General features: G+C 36.6%; 1 protein-coding gene across 1 annotated transcript in view; it reads right to left on the reverse strand.

Annotated features, from left to right (window-relative positions):
• Positions 1–12684, reverse strand: part of LOC131029361 (uncharacterized) — a 79344-nt gene extending 66660 nt beyond the window's left edge. Inside the window, exons 1-3 of the mRNA XM_057959828.2 lie at positions 12522–12684; positions 12225–12399; positions 8870–8999 (exon numbers count right to left, since the gene is read on the reverse strand). Of these exons, the coding sequence (XP_057815811.2) occupies positions 8870–8999; positions 12225–12399; positions 12522–12559 (343 nt within the window). The 5' untranslated portion in view covers positions 12560–12684. The remainder of the gene's footprint in view (positions 1–8869; positions 9000–12224; positions 12400–12521) is intronic.
• Between the last annotated feature and the right edge of the window lie 4140 nt (positions 12685–16824).

The raw sequence follows: 16824 nt of genomic DNA on the forward strand, positions 1-16824 counted from the left end.
CTTCTCCAATCCTTACAAAGTGGTTTGACTGCTTTGACGCATTGGTGAGGTGGCCAATGAGTTGAAACTTCCTCCTAACATTTGAATTCACTGCAATTTCCATGTATCATGTTTAAAGAAGGCGGTGGGATAATAGGCAACCCCTTCCACTAAGCCCACACCTCTCATCAATGAAGGAAACTTAGTATTAGTGCTTTAGCAAATACTTAGGGCTAGAAAGAAATGGTTAGGAACTATGTAGTCTAAATTCTTGATGTAATGAAAAGGTTTGCCTCAAGAGGATGCCACTTGGGAGTTGGATGACATTTTATATCACCCGGCTTTGTATTGTTTGAGAGCAGTTTGTGGAGAGAGGACTTGTAATGTCCCTTTTTTGCCATTCACGGTCTAAGAGGTCCACTTATCTAATCCATGGCATTGACTGAGTGGACTATCAATGTAGGCGTAGTACATAGATAGGATTGAAGATGTTTTTAGTTAGGGTTAGTTAACTATTAAAATAAGGCATTCTTTGAAAAAAAGTGGGGTTGAAAAATTCAAAACCCACTTCAACAATACTTACAAAGCAGTGTGATGCATTGGTGAGATGACCAATGAGTTGGAACTTCCTCCTAACATTTAAATCCGATACAATTTTCATGTACCATGTTTAAAAAAGGCAATGGGATAATAGGTAACCCCTTCAACTAAGCCTCCACCTCTCGACAATGAGGGTTTACTATTAGTGTTTTTGCAGATACTTGGGACTAGACAGAAATGGATGAAGAACCATGCAGGGACTAATTCTTGATGTAATGGAGATGTCTACCTCAAGAAGATGCCACTTGGGAGTTAGCTGACATTTTATACCACCCAAATTTGTCTTGCTTGAGGGCAATTTGTGCAGAGAGGACTTGTTATGTGAATGTCCCCTTTGTGCCATTCACAGTCCAAGAGGTCCACTTCTCTAATCCATAGCAATGAGTGAGTGGACTATCAGCGTAGAAGTAGTAGATAGATAGGATTAGAGGTGCTTATAGTTAGGGTTAGTTAACTACTGAAATAAGGTAGATGTATTGGTCTCCAACCTGTTAGTTATCTATTTGGGATTGCCATCAATTGCAGAATGGAATTGTCAGTTAACTGTTTGCGACTGCATATGACTGAGGAACACAGGAAAAAAAGGGCACATGGAATATAGGATGCATTGAGAGGAAAAGAGAAGGTGCTTCTAAAAATTAAACACGCAAAAATCAATTTCATTCTTAAATGACAACCATCAAGCATAATAGTTAGACTACCTTGCAGATGGGAACCCTTAAGCAGCAGACTGAGTTTCAGAATGTAATCAGGATCAAAGGTGTTCAGATTTCCATGTTGGATGTGCCCAGTAAGTTGTATCAAACTGGTAAATTTCAATTTGAAAGTGTGCTTGAATAAAATTTAAAACTAAAAATATATGTTGCTAGATTATTTTCTAGGTTTCTTATTATGTGTGCATTTAGTTGAGGCTTTTACACTTTCTTATTTATTGCTTGATCTTTTCAATACATCTCCATATTCATCAATGCCAATTGAGAGTGCTCCTAGACTAGACTTCTTTGAAAAATAAATTGAATGAATGATTCAATAATCGGATAATTACATGGAACGATATACACACATATATATAGAGGTTACAAGACGATGTTCTATAATTAGAACATAACGTTAAAGTGAAAGACTAAAGAGCTAAACGCTAAATTAAGCGTCAAAGCTAATTTAAGCTTAAAAGCTAATTACATAAAAAAAAGTAAATGACCATTAACCAAAGAACTAAAAATAGGTGACTAACACAGAATTAAATATTCTAATACCCTCCCTTAATGGTCATGCTAGCTATCACACCAAGCTGCCCTCTAAATTTGAGAAACTTTGTCGGGCTCAAGGACTTGGTGAGGATGTCTGCAGTCTAATCTTCTGTAGGAATGTACTGCAGTATCACTGATCCATCTTCAACATGCTTGCGGATGAAATGACAATGAAGCTCCACATGCTTTGTCCGCTCATGGAAGACTAGATTTTTGGCTAATTTTAGAACCCCTTGATTATCACAAAACAAGGGAGTAGGTCCTGATTGAGACATTTGCATGTCTGCAAGCATCCTATGTAGCCAAATTGCCTCACATGCTGCCTTAACAGTTCCCTGATACTCTGCTTCGATCGAGGAAAGAGCTATTGCCTGTTGCTTCTTGTTGGTCCATGTGACTGCACCTATACCCAAGCTGAAAACATACCTAGAAGTTGACTTTTTGTCATCAACACAACCTGCCCAATCTGAGTCTGTGAAACCAACCAGCCTAGGATCTTTGCTTCTGTTGTACAGAATGCCAAAATCAGGAGTGCCCTTCACATATCTAAAGTACACACTTCGCTACAACCCAATGTTCAACTTTTGGGGCTGACATGAAGCATGAAATATAGCTCACAGCATAACTGATGTCAGGTCTAGTGGCGGTGAGATAGATGAGGCTGCCCACTAGTTGCCTAAATGAAGATTCATCCACTACAAGTGAATCTAATTTGGCTGATAATTTGAGCCCTATCTCCATAGGTGTAGATGCAAGTTTACAATCTTGCATTCGAAACTTATCTAGTAGGCTCTTGGCATACTTTGAGTGAGAAATGAATATGTGGCTATCAGTCTGCCAAACCTCTACCCTGAGACAATAATGGAGAAGTCCCAAATCTGTCATATCAAAATGCTGACACAAATTTTGTTTGACCTGCATGATCAGATGGGCTGCATTGCTAGTAATGATGAGATCATCAACAGACTACTAGAAATAGAATATCATCACTAGTATGTTTGACATACAAATTGGGATCTGAAGGACTCCTCTGAAAGCCTTGATCAATCAAGTACTTATCAATTTTGATGTACCATGCACGAGGTGCACGAGGAGCCTGTTTGAGGCCATAGAGTGCTTTGACTAGTCTACATACCTGATGTTCCTTACCGACAACCTTGAAACCTGGAGGCTACATCATGTAGACTTCTTCCTGCAAATCACCATTGAGAAAGGCACTCTTGACGTCCATTTGATGGACTTTCCATCCAAATTGAGTTGAGAGAGCGAGGACAAGCCTAATGGTACTCATCTTGGTTGTGGGAGCAGATATCTCCTCGTAGTCGATGCCCTCCTTTTGTGAAAACTCTTTTGCCACCAACCGAGCCTTGTACTTATCAAGGCTTCCATCAGCTTTATACTTGACTTTAAACACCCATTTGCAGCCAATGGACTTCTTTCCTAGAGGAAGATCAGACAATACCCAAGTGTTGTTTTTCAGAAAACTATGTTGCTTCGCTGCCATAGCCTTTTCCCATTCAGGTACACCTTTAGCCTCTGTATATGTTTGAGGCTCATAAATACTGTGAATGTTGGCCATAAGAGCAAAATTAACTATGTGTTGCTTGCTCTTACCTCTAACTGATCTACCCTCAATGAGCTCATCATCATGTAGATCACCAATGGTCTTGGCCCACCACTTAGGCCGGAGAGTAGAAGTACCAACATCTGCTGCAGGATGAAGATTGCCTGGAATATCTGGAGCAAGCTCCTCTGGATGTGGATCGAGAAGATCCTGAGGAAAGTCAGGGGGTGCAATGTCATGCCTGGGAGACCCCACAACTTCAAAGTCAACTAAATCCCTCCCATCAGGTGGAGCTAAGGGAAGACGAACACCCATACTTACAGCCTTTGGAGGGTGATCCTTAGTGCTCAAAACAAGAGAGGAAGGCTGAAAAGGCCCTCTTTCTTCATCAGATGCTACATCTCGACTAAATATGAGGTGATTAGTGTCTATATCAACCAGCCAATATGCCTTGTGGTTGTCACTGTAGTCGATGAACATCAATTTCTGACTCTTTGGATCCAGTTTGGTGCGCGTGGCATCTGGAATCCAAACATAAGCTGTAGAGCCAAAAACTTTCAAATGACTGATTTTGGGCTTCCTGCAAAACCAAGCTTCCTCTGGAGTCATCTTCTTAACGGACTTTGTGGGAGACCGATTCAGAAGGTAGATTGCAGTGAAGACCGCTTCCGCCCAAAAGTGTTTTGGAACATTTCTATGCTCCAACATAGACCGAGCCATCTAAGTGACTGTACGGTTCTTGCGCTCAACAACACCATTATGTTGTGGGGTGTAAGGTGTGGTAAGTTGATGCTTAATGCCATGTGATGCACAAAAGTTGGTGAACTCTGTAGAACAAAATTCCCCTCCATTGTCGGATTGAAGAGTGACTATCTGACAGCTAGACTCTTTTTCCACTAAGGCCTTAATCGTTTGAAACATGGTGAACACCTCTGATTTCTGCTTAAGAAAATGAACCCACATGCATCTGCTGAAATCATCAACAAATAATAGAAAATACATGCAACCAATGATTGATGGAGTGTTCATGGGACCACAGATGTCTGCATGAACGAGTTGCAAGACCTTGGATGCTCTCCAACTGTCTCCATCTGAAAACGAAGTCCTATGCTACTTTCCAGCTTGACATGCTCCGCAAACTCCATGATTCTGAGTTTGAATCTCAGGTAATCCTACGACTAGATCCTCTCAAACCAACTGAGAGAGATAGTGGACATTGAGATGCCCATATCGTTGATGCCAAAGAGTGCTGATGAAAGTACTCCTAGCTACCATGGCAAGCTCCTGAGAACCAAAAGAATCAACAAGTCTATAAAGACCATGATCCTCAATACCAACTGCAACTGTAGTGCGAGTCTCCCTGTCAACAATGTTGCACTTGTGCAACCCAAAGACGACATCCAGCTGTGGTGAATGCTGCATAATCTGATTGACTGACAATAGATTGAGCTTCATACCAGGTACAAAGTATACATTGAGGAATGTTAAATCCCTCCCACCAGATGAAATCTGAACGTTGCCCTTGCCGACAATAGTATACTCTTCGCCTCCACCAAAGATCACTGAATCACTGAAAGGCATGTACTCTGTAAACCAATCCCGACGATGTGTGAAATGTCGAGAGGCTCCAAAGTCAATGTACAATGCTGATGATTGAACATCATCAAAGGAGGTTTGGGCCATGAACGCATAGAAGGCAGATTCCTTCCGATCAGGATGTGTGTCAGAATTGGCTTTCTGCTTGGACCCTCCCTGTTTGAATTGCTGGGATGCTATCAATTTCCAGCAATCTTTCACCAAATGGCCATATATATGACAGTAGGAACACTGTAAGCTCTTCTTTTTGGAAGACTGCTGAGGTTGACCTTGACCTTGTCCTTTCTGCTGGAAGGATGGAGCTTTACCCTTGTACTTATGCAAAGTTGAGGTTGTGAAAGCCTGTTCAGTGGATGAACTAGCGCTGCTTCCAAACTGTTGCTTCCATCGATCTTGCTATAGTAGCTTGTTGCAAAAATCAGGAAACTTCAAATCAACACTAATAGAGGAGATATTAAGCGTATCAACGAAATGCTCGTAGGATCTAAGACGGCTTTTCAATGTGATCACTACCATATCCTCTTCCACCATGGTTCGGCCTATAACTTCTAACTGATCACGGATGTCCTTGATCTTCGTAAGATGTGTCTGGATAGATGACTTCTCATCCATCATGATAGAAAACAACATATTCTTCATAAAGAAAGCTCGGCTCTTGTCAAATGTTTCATGAAGATCCTTCAAAAGATCCCAGATCTCTTTTGTTGTTTTACCTGAAGGCACCTGTGGGAGTTGATCATCTATGACAGAGAATTTGATAAGCATGACAGCCTCTCGATTTTTCACATCATGTTTGTCTTGATCATCACCTGCTGTTGTAGGACGAGATTCCTTGTCCAAAAAAAATGATCAAAGTAACGATACTCAAAGATGGTAAGCATACGTTGTTTCCAGGTGTTGTAGTTGCGACCGTTGAACTTTTGACTGTGTTCCAACATGATGTTGGTTAATGATGCCATCACGAAAACCAAGGTTGATCGAGGTCAACTAAGTGAAAGCAAGAGACAGAAGAATCTGATTTTTTTTTTAAATCAGAATAGAAGCAGCTGCTGAAAAAACTTAAACCCTATAGGAGAATTCTGGCACGAATTTCGAGGTTTGGAAGAAACCCAAAAATTAAAATTTTCAGCACACTTAAAACAACATAAACGGTGCACCATGAACTATTTCTAAATTCCAAGGCAAATTTGTTGGCACAAAATTTGAGGTGTAGAAAACGAGGCACCCAGAAAAATATGAGACCCAACCCAGAAAAGCTCTCGAAAAACCCACCAAGAATCTGAAAACAGAATGCAGATCCGACGACTCAAAAATTGAGGCACGAAAAACGATGAACCCAGAAAAATCTGACGATGACCTAGTTGAGCTATCAAAAAACCCACCAAGAATCTGCAACCAAAATAAAATTTCGACTTAACTGAAGGGTCAAAACCCTAGTCGGAAATTGCAGAAACCCTAGGAAAATTTTCAACCTGCAAAAAAAAATCTGCCCAGGAAGAGAAAAAGAATCTACTCTTTTTTAAAAAAAAACAGTTTTTAAAAAAATCTCTTCAATAAAAAACTTCGAAAAATTTTAATAACAAAAAATTTTGAAATTTTTAATTTCCATGCTCAATTTCCATGCTCCGATACCATGAAAAATAAATTGAATGAATGATTCAATAATCAGATAATTACATTGAACAATATAAACACGTATATAAAGAGGTTACAAGACAATGTTCTATAATTAGAACATAACGTTAAAGTAAAAGACTAAAGAGCTAAACGCTAAATTAAGCATGAAAGCTAAATTAAGCGTGAAAGCTAATTTAAGCTTAAAAGTTAATTACATAAAAAAAAGTAAATGACCATTAACCATGGAACTAAAACTAGGTGACTAACATAGAATTAAATATTCTAATATTCTTTCATCACCTACTAATACAATAACCTATATTTCCTATGCTAAACTTAACGTAGCTTCTAATAAAAATAGAGAGAGCATAATGTTTGTATAAATAATATTATCACTAATGTGTTTGTCAAACAACAATACTCTCATGTATGGCACATACCTTTGTTGGAACTCTCTTGCCAACTTCATCAAGCATATTACCCTCAAAATTTACAATAATTCAAATAGCACTTGCAACCTTTAAGCTTCACGCAAATTTCAAGTCTCTTACTGAACACAGTTTGATGTTTCATCAATAAAAAAATTTCACATATTCTTATTGTTTTGGATTAAGGCAAAAACAGGTTTTGATTGGGGCCCTAAAACCCTTTACAAAGAAGATTCTAAAAGGATTAGAATCAAAACAAAACAGGCTGCAGAAGATAGAACAATACATATGGCAACCAAAGAACCGGCAAAAGCTCTGACGAGCAACAAAAAACCAGCAACGACCCACTGACCAGCAACAAGAAAGAGACAGAACCAGAGAGAAACAGAGAATAGAAACTACATAAGGCTCTTAAGGGTCTCAGCAGCCAAAGAACCGGCAAAAGCTCTGACGAGCAACAAAAAACCAGCAACGACCCACTGACCAGCAACAAGAAAGAGACAGAACCAGAGAGAAACAGAGAATAGAAACTACATAAGGCTCTTAAGGGTCTCAGCGACCTAATTGTTATTCTTATTGTTACTTTTTCATTTTTGCTTTCAATAAAAGTGGATGATCCTATGCTCAAGTTTGTGGATGACAATTACAATGAATAGTGATGGTGGATGATAATGGAACTAATATTTTTCACATGCTTTTAAGAGAACATGTATATCATATACCTCCAAATTTATAATGTCATAAAATGAACAATGTATACATAAATAACAAATAGCTTCCTATAATACATCAAAATATATGACTGAGAGTGTTCATTAATGTGTATAACCATGATATACATGGTCTAACATGGAACCATGATTAACATAGAATCTGACAGTAGATACTTGGTGGGAATCTCCTATCATCTTAAAGCAATGCCTGGAAAAGGGAGATGAGAAAGGTAAAGGTAACAATTAGTCCTAACAGACACAATGCAGAGCATCCAGGGCTTAAAATTAAATAAACTAATAACTCAAGTACAAAATCAAAGTAGATATATACAGCCAGCTGTGATAGGATAGACTTGCGGAGCCACTTTAAATAATATGAATCTCCATGCCATTCAATCAGAATAGAACACCATGGATGAATACACAAGCATGCAGTAATGATCATTTTGTAACTACAGTCATATTGGCGTAACATAAGCAAACAAGGAGTTCGGAATCCAATGTAACTTTGCTTCGACTTCAAATAGCACATCTAATAGGTCCATTTAGGATGCTGATGTTCAGTGATAGAAGAGTTATACTACAATGCAGACCTTCTGACACTCAGAGATGAAACAAATCAGTCAACAACAACCTAACTGAATAACATTACTCGTCAGAAGTGTCACTTCATGCTAGGCCAACTCCAGATACAACCTGATCACATGCAAATTTGGCATCAACAAAAGTTCTCTTCCAAATGAGCAGAGCTTCTGACACTCAAAGATGAAACAAATAAGTCAAGAACAACCCAACCAAATAACATTATTAATCAGAGATTCAGAAGTGTCTCTTCATGTTAGGCCAACTCCAAATACAGCCTAATCAAACTAAATGTAGAACAGCAAAAAAATTCATCCAAATACTAGCCTGAACTAGCATTTAACACCAATAATCATCTAAGTGTGAATTATTCCAAAATAAAACATTTAGTTATCAGAGAATATGATATATATTTTCTTACGCATTAGGGGTAGCTACAAAATTAGCATTATAAAAGATCTGATGCCATACTCCATAGATAAACACATTTTGGAAATTAGAAATTCATGCTAAATGAGCTTTGAGAATGCATGGGTGTACCTTGAACCCTTTGTGCAGCATATGCTGCCTGTGCTGCCAGTAACTCTGTTGGGGACATCTGTAGATCTGTTTGTGGTGTTGAGATAACTGAGCAAAATCCTCGAACAGAAACCAGTGACCATATATTGTTCTGCATTTGAATGATGATAAATGAATCAGATAATTTTTTCTGAAAATCTGCTATGATAATGCTAGAGTTTGCAACAAGGTGAAATGAGCATTAAATGATAATTTCATCAAAGTAGGCTGTAAAATGATTGGATAAAAGATCTAATAAACATGTATTTACAATAGCATTGCTAGGCGTGTCAAAGGCAGTAATAGCAATTATATAGGTTTCAGCATCCAGTTGTCATCTTCCATGATACAAGTAGCATGCATCTTTCTTCATATCTAAATGACCATAAACTACACCATAGGAACATTTTACACAATTTCAACATATAACTATTTCTGCATCAAGTTTTGAACTCCCATGATATAATGTCATGTCCCTTTTCCCAAATTGAGATATATTAATATTTTTTAAATAAAAAGTGTTTTTGAACACTAGCTTGATATAATAAATAAATAAACATTAAAATAAGATAAAATAATAATAATAAAAGTAAAATTTCAAATTGTGGCACCAAAATAAGGCCCATGGGTCCTGACTCCTAAGTGTGGAAGGTATTTTACAAGTTTCATTTGCTCACTTGGATCATCTGATTTTCCATATTCATATTTGTTGTTTGAGATTCCAGCTCTCACACCTGCAAGAACGAAACCCCTTGATGGCATTTTTAGAGGTTAGGGAAGAAACCCTACCCTCTTCTTCGCAATTTCCACTCAGGAATTTGCAGCACAATGAAAGAGTTTATTTTAAAATATTTCAGGTTGAAAGACTAAGATTTGTGAGCAGGTTCGGCAAGTTATTGCCAGGTCATATAAGGAATTATTGGAGATAAATCAGAGCTACAGGTCATAGGACTATAGAAGAATTGTGCACCATAGCAAGGTGACATCACTAGAGGGCAAATTTGGCATCTGTGCAAGGCAAATTACATTGTGCCACCAGCGAGGAGAGAGATCTACAGTTGAGCCAATCTACATCCACCTGATAACACTTCAGATTTTCCACTCCTTACACTTAGCCACAATAATCATACCCCTGTTGGGCAACAAAGGAGGGACTGAGTGACTGTATGCAAGCGACAAGTACTCTAGGCAGTCAAGAAGAGTGCTTAATCATACCTCAAATATGTACCAGGTACAAAGGACATTTCAGTCAATCAATATCTGCTATTAGAAGATGGTGCCATTGGCACAATACGCTGTAACTAATATTGTCTGGAAAAGATATCAGGCTGTATTAAACAGCATATTGAACTTGTCAGGTCTGAGATTATATTGGATACATTGCAACACATTTCTTTTTCAGTCTTCTTCACCAACAGTTCCGTTATGTATTGTTTCAGTTGACTCAGTTTCCATAATGAATAGAGTTTATAACAGCAGATATATATTATTTCAGTTAGTTTCAGTTATTCGTTTGATCATAAACAAAGTAGAAAACAAAAAATCAGAAAACACAGTAATTTATTATTGAGAATATCACATAAAACAAGGATTTAGGTCACTCCCAATCAAGATTTGAGGTGATTGTGGAACTCCCACTGGATACAGTTCCACAATTCCCTGTTTTGGTGACTGCTTCATATTTCCTAGAATGCAAGTAAAAACTGATGGGAAGGAAGTGCAGTATTGTCCAAAGCTAAATCGTTGTTTGCCGTTTTTGGAGAGTTTATAACAAGATAAGAAAAAAGAAAAAAGAAATAAAGAATTTAGTGCTCTTTCTCAAGTAGAATAAAACTAAACTTCAAATAAAAAAATGTAATGTTTGACTTTAATTTATCCAGGTTTTCAATTTATTAAAGGCTGATATAAAAAGACAAAACCTTTACAATGCTCAAGACTGAAGTGTTCAAGCTAAGAAAACTGGAACCTTATGGTGATAAAGACTCCAAACATTTTCTTCATATTCTGAAAACAATATATGAAAAGAACTAAAGTGTTGGGACTTGCCAAGGACTTGGCCAGACTAACAAAATCTTTGTCTAAGGCCCTGGAACTCTATGGTGATAAAGGCTCCAAACATTTCTTCATATTCTGAAAGAACTAAAGTGTTGGAACTCGCCAAGGACTCAGCCAGACTAACAAATCTTTGTCTAAAGCATCTTCAGGAAGTTTGTGAATTAAACTTGCAGGCCTCACAAATCCCAAGCTTGGACTCAGGGAGTCTGCAGGACCACCAGTCAGTTAAAAAAAAGCATTTAAAAAAACAAACTTAAAATAAATTACATAGCATCCAAATAAACAGTCTAGGATATCAAGTAGAACATATCCAAAAACACACAAAATAACTAAATAACTGCATGGCAAACACAGGATATGGAATTCTCCCCAATTCGAGTTAACATCCAGCTAGGTAGGGTACAGCCTCTTTCTAGGTGTGAAGAGATAGGATTGTTGAGATTTTATCGTTTACAGAGCTGAAGTGATCATTTCTTCAATTATATGTAATCGCCAGATCTGCAATTAGGTGTCACCCTCGTATCACCATAATCATTTTAATATTTTCTGATAGTTTACAAATATAGCTCAAATGACCATCTGAACCAACTGACACAAATACTTAGCTCATTGAATTTAATGGCTCCTTAGGAGCAACAACTTAGAAATGATTACTAGTAGCCAAACAGTAGAATACCGAAGCCTGCAACTTAAAATTCCTACCAAGATCATTTTGCAAATAAGCAACTGGACTGTTCTCTGCTAGAGAATTTCTCCAGAGTGGAGCTTCAAAGTTGCGTATCCCAATTACCATTGATTGGTAGCCTCACCAGCACAATCTCAAAAACCATGTCATATTTCCAGATCTTCATACATTTTTACCTGTATCTTATGCCCTCTTAGTCAAAGAATGTTTACATTGCCAGGCATGGATTGCTTTACTCACTCCTCATATTGCTACGTTGACTGACTATAATTTTCAAGACCTCTCTTGACCATTCATCAATATAATTTATTCTTTTTTCACACATGATCTTTTTAAATATATTGAGTAAAAAAGCTTATGAAGAAGTAACAATATGGCATACTACTTAAGAACGATCAAATGAAGGACAGCTGAAACAAAAGCATAAAAACTTCTAATGAAAGTTGCTACATTGATCAAAACCCAAATGTTTGCACATAAATTCAATAATCATAACCGCTTTTAATGACGAGAGACCGATTCAGAACTATATCATATCACAAAATGACAGCATAACAAGAACGCTCAAGCAATTTAAATATAAAAAACCTGACAAACCTGGATAGCGCGTCCATATAAATATTTAGAAGTTCTTAAATTTTCATCTTCGGCCAAAACATTGTCATCTTCAACGCACCTTCCCGCGGTATGACTGTATATTGTGGCGTTGTGTTTCCAGTTCTCAAGGACATTTGCAGAAGCTCTTAGCACATTATTATATTCACCGTGCACTCTGCCAAACAATTATATGAGGATTTGTCAGTTTTGTGACGGTATATGTGCATATTCATAGATCAAGAGATTCAACGAAACTACGATACGGATTTAAGCAATGGGAAGACAATGAAAACTTACCTGAGAGTATGTGTAAGGGTTCTTCGCAACACCCACATGATCGTTTCTAAGAAAATGAGACTTCAGTCCAATGCATAAAACCCTTCGATAAAACCCTGTCAATTTATATCAGTAATGCTCTGGCAGAGCAGAAAAATTATTTTGTTAACGCCTTAGTATTATGTAACATTTTAATTACTCCTAAAATTTGAACACCACATTTATAGAAGGGGAAAAAACACAACCTCAAATAAATCACAAGGAAAATAATTATATCACAATGATGCATAAATTTGAGATAGGGATAAAAAGAAAATAATAAATGTGGAATAAATGTTATATTTGATTAGATTTTAAAAAATGATGATAAAGATATTAGAAATTTAGGAACATATTGATTAGATGTTTGATGTGGAGAAGGCAGATGGTTTTAAGGTTGAAATGATGTTGTGATTAGAGTGAATTCATTTGATATTGTGATGGAGGAGAAGACATAATAGCATCGGTTTGTTGATCAATGTTGTAAGTGGAATGAACTCGATTAGATGAGCGTGGTGGTTGACCCCATAGATTGTCATAGACAGGAGATGATGGTCTGATGGCCTACTGTTAAGGAGATTAATAAGTTTATTGGTATCATAATAATGTTGGAGTTTAACTCCTTCATCTAAAAGTTCCTTGAGAAACTTATCCTTATTATCTCTCAAGAAATGATTTAATTCATCTTGGAACTCTTTATCATGGAGAAATTTAGCAAACTCTAGTGAAAGCAACATAGTTGTGTTAATAGGGTTACCATTGTTAGGGTTTCAAGCAGATCCGAAGCAAATATGAACTAACAATTATATGCAGATTTAAATACAAAATATAAAGAAATAAAACAGGACACAGATAACACAGAGATTTAACGTGGTTCACCCAGAATGGGTTACGTCCACCATACACAGTCGTCCAATCTTTCTTATTATTCAACAAAAACAGTACATCAACCTTACAATGCCTTAAGCATCCCAGGCGCTTATAACATGCGTTTTTAGGGCAAAAACAAAGTCGGCCTTTTTAGGGTTTTATTACAATGTCGACAAGGATACGTGCTGAGTGTACAGTACTTTGTTGATCAATTGCCACATTTCAACAACCATGTCCTTGTTGGTTTAAAAAGCCATTGGGATTACCTATTGTGGATCTATCGGGGCGAGATGGAAATAAATTTGAAGTGGTAGGGAGGTTTGATCTAAAATGGTTATTACGTCATTAATCCATTAGTTTGTGTACTTGTGATCATGTAATGGGCATGCAATAATTTCAATGGATTAATAAAGGGACCTTATGCCAAGCTAATGATTTGATTTTGATTTAAATGGATGGGTTGTTATGTGGATTTTTTTCTCTAAGATAAGAGAAAGCTATGAAATAACCCTTTCGAATTAAAAAAGAGAGAAGAATAAAGGATATTATGATCCTTTGGTTAAATTGGACATTATTAAAGAATAGTTATATAAATTCTTTTAAGGTGGGGAATAATTATTTATTAAATACTATTAAAATGAAACTTTTTTAAGGGGTGTGATAGTTTGGAAACCACCCCTTAAAATGTTATATAAAGCATTAATGTGAGACTTGGAAAAGAGGCATGGAGATCACTTAAGGAAGAAGATGGTTTGGCAGGCTATAGGCATGGGACAAGAAGCACATGTTGCATGTCCAACTTGGGGTACAATTTACTCTCAGGATTGTCTAGGTCAAGTTTGATGCTTTGGAAACATGTGTATGGATTTTGAATAAGAATTGGTTCCTCCTAGATGTGCTATAGCTATAAGGACCCAAGACTATTAGAGTAATTAAGGAATCATCTTAGTAATTAGTTAATCAATCATCAACTACTTAGCTCCCTTATTACACTTAACTTAAACTTAGAAGTGTTTTTCTATATTTAGATTGAGCTAATTATGGGCCATGATGTCTCATAGAATAGGATGAGGACACTTGTCATGATCTAATTTAATATTCACTAGGTTTTAGATCCAGGGTCTTATCAATTATGCTCTTACAAGCATTTATTGTATTCATTGTAATCTATCTAGTGTAATTTAGTTTAATCAATTAAATCTACGTTATTCATATTTATCTCAATATTGGATGATTTTCTTATGGATCAATCTCTCACAAGATTGTATAGCATAATCATGGAGTTTTTTCTCTTCAAATGTGATAGGCATTTTGGTTGCAATAATTTTTGGGAGTTATGGGGTTCACCATGACAACTCCAACATGGTATCAAAACACTAGATCTATGACTTCTTATCTAAAGTCTTAAAGATTTGGCCTTGAGAAAAAAATAGGCTCATTCTAAAATAAAATGGGCATCATTGTTGAATCTAGAATGGCCAAAACCCCATAGAACGCTTATCAAACCATCAAATTTGGAGAAGTTAAAAAAAAAAAGAGTAAAACAAATTAATGGAAGGACCCTTGATTTAAAATTTATGTCATTTTGTCACACCAATTATTCTAGATTTGTTTGCAATATCAAGTGCATAAGGTTTCCATTTATTTTCTTCTAGTTTTTCTCACATTTTTCTTAAAAAAATCTCAAAGATATCAACAAAAAAAAAAAAATTTAAAAAGGGGGAGTAGATCTTTTTGCAAGGTATATGGTCATATTGGTGGTCTTCTTTGTCAAGTTGTGCTATGATCTTTTCAACTGGTGATAGCCTTTTTTGGCACGTCACCTATCTTCCTCCTCAATGACACCCCTTCATATACACAACAACAAAAAACTTGACTGTTGACTGCTTCCAACTCACTGCCCAATGCCCCCTAAAGAAAATTTAATGAAATTCTTGGCAATACCCACTAGGCGAGATTCCTAAACACAACAAAATATTTAATTTACAGAGCCATGTATAGTTGACATCACCCTCCACCAAGCATCACAAAGAATACATCGAAGAATTTGATTTTTCTGAGGGGTCATTTTTTTTCCAAAAGAAAGGAATACTCCCTAACATATTTTTTGACATTGACCATACCCCTAGTCCCCTCCTAGCCCCCATTTTTCCTAAATGAGCTTTTTTCTTTCTTTTTGGCATAACTTGGGCTTACAAAGTCAAAATCAATCAAATGAGATATCATCAAAAAGCTAGTTCTAAACACTTGCTAGTAGCATAGGTCTCATCATCCAATTTTACTATTGTTCCATTTTTTCTCAGTCAAACTTAGATCTTCATTTTCTACTTTTGAGCCCACAACTTTCTACCACAATCTTTGATTTTCATGATTCTTGCGATGTTGGAAAAGCATTTCAAAGCTCTTCAAATTTACCCATTCACTTTTTTTAGAATCTACCCAATGTATATTTTATTAAGTTTTTTGTGTTTTCACATTTTGGTCAATTACTTGGACATTCGAGCACTTTGGAAGGATTTGTTTGCATGAGATGAATTTATTGGATCTACTTTACATGCCTTGAGGTTATTGATCTCTATTTTTTTTTCATTTGAGGAGATATTATGGGTTTTTGTGTGCATCCTTATGTTGTCATCTTGTTAAAGGATAATTATGAATCTTGGAAAAATAACATCCCAATACATCGCAAGTGGCTTGATTTATTGCCTTATCTACATGGACTCATACCTTAACTAGCCACATCAAGGGGTAGATCAACTTATGGCAACATCATTGACTATTTTATAGGGTTGATTTGTTCTAGTTTTGATCAGATTGTTATTATGTGTGTTGTATTAGACATTAATTCTCCCCCACACACTTTGGACTCAACTTTGCAAGATCTATGGATACCCTCGTATCTCTCCATTCTCAAAGGATCTTGAAAATTGTCTCATTCCCCTTATAGATGCAAATTAAATACCCTTTGATGATGATACTTTGGAGGAGCTTGAGTATATCACAAGTCTTCCATGTCTTGATGGATTAAAGGCTTGTCTCATCTTTCGTACTTCTTGGATTGAGATTCAATCTCCATATTTTATTGTTTTTAATCAGCTTTGCATCATCACTTGCATGGACCCCATTGATTTAGTGCAATATGACATCCATTTTCTTCCAAACATGATTACTTGATATTTGTATCTTGCAAGCATATCATCCTTGTTTGTGGAGTCTCAAATTATATATTTGGAGTATTATGTTAAGGATGTTCACCGCTTCTTCGTTCATAGCCACATAATTATTGTTAGTCCATTGTTATCGCTAGATTTGGAGCTCAGTCTACATTAGTCTTCACAAGTTTTTGGATTGACATCATCTCATTCAGGCTTGAGGGCATTTGAGTGATTTTCATAGGCACACATCATTTGGATTT

This window comes from Cryptomeria japonica, chromosome 10 (genome assembly GCF_030272615.1).
Source record: "Cryptomeria japonica chromosome 10, Sugi_1.0, whole genome shotgun sequence".
Lineage (NCBI taxonomy): Eukaryota > Viridiplantae > Streptophyta > Pinopsida > Cupressales > Cupressaceae > Cryptomeria > Cryptomeria japonica.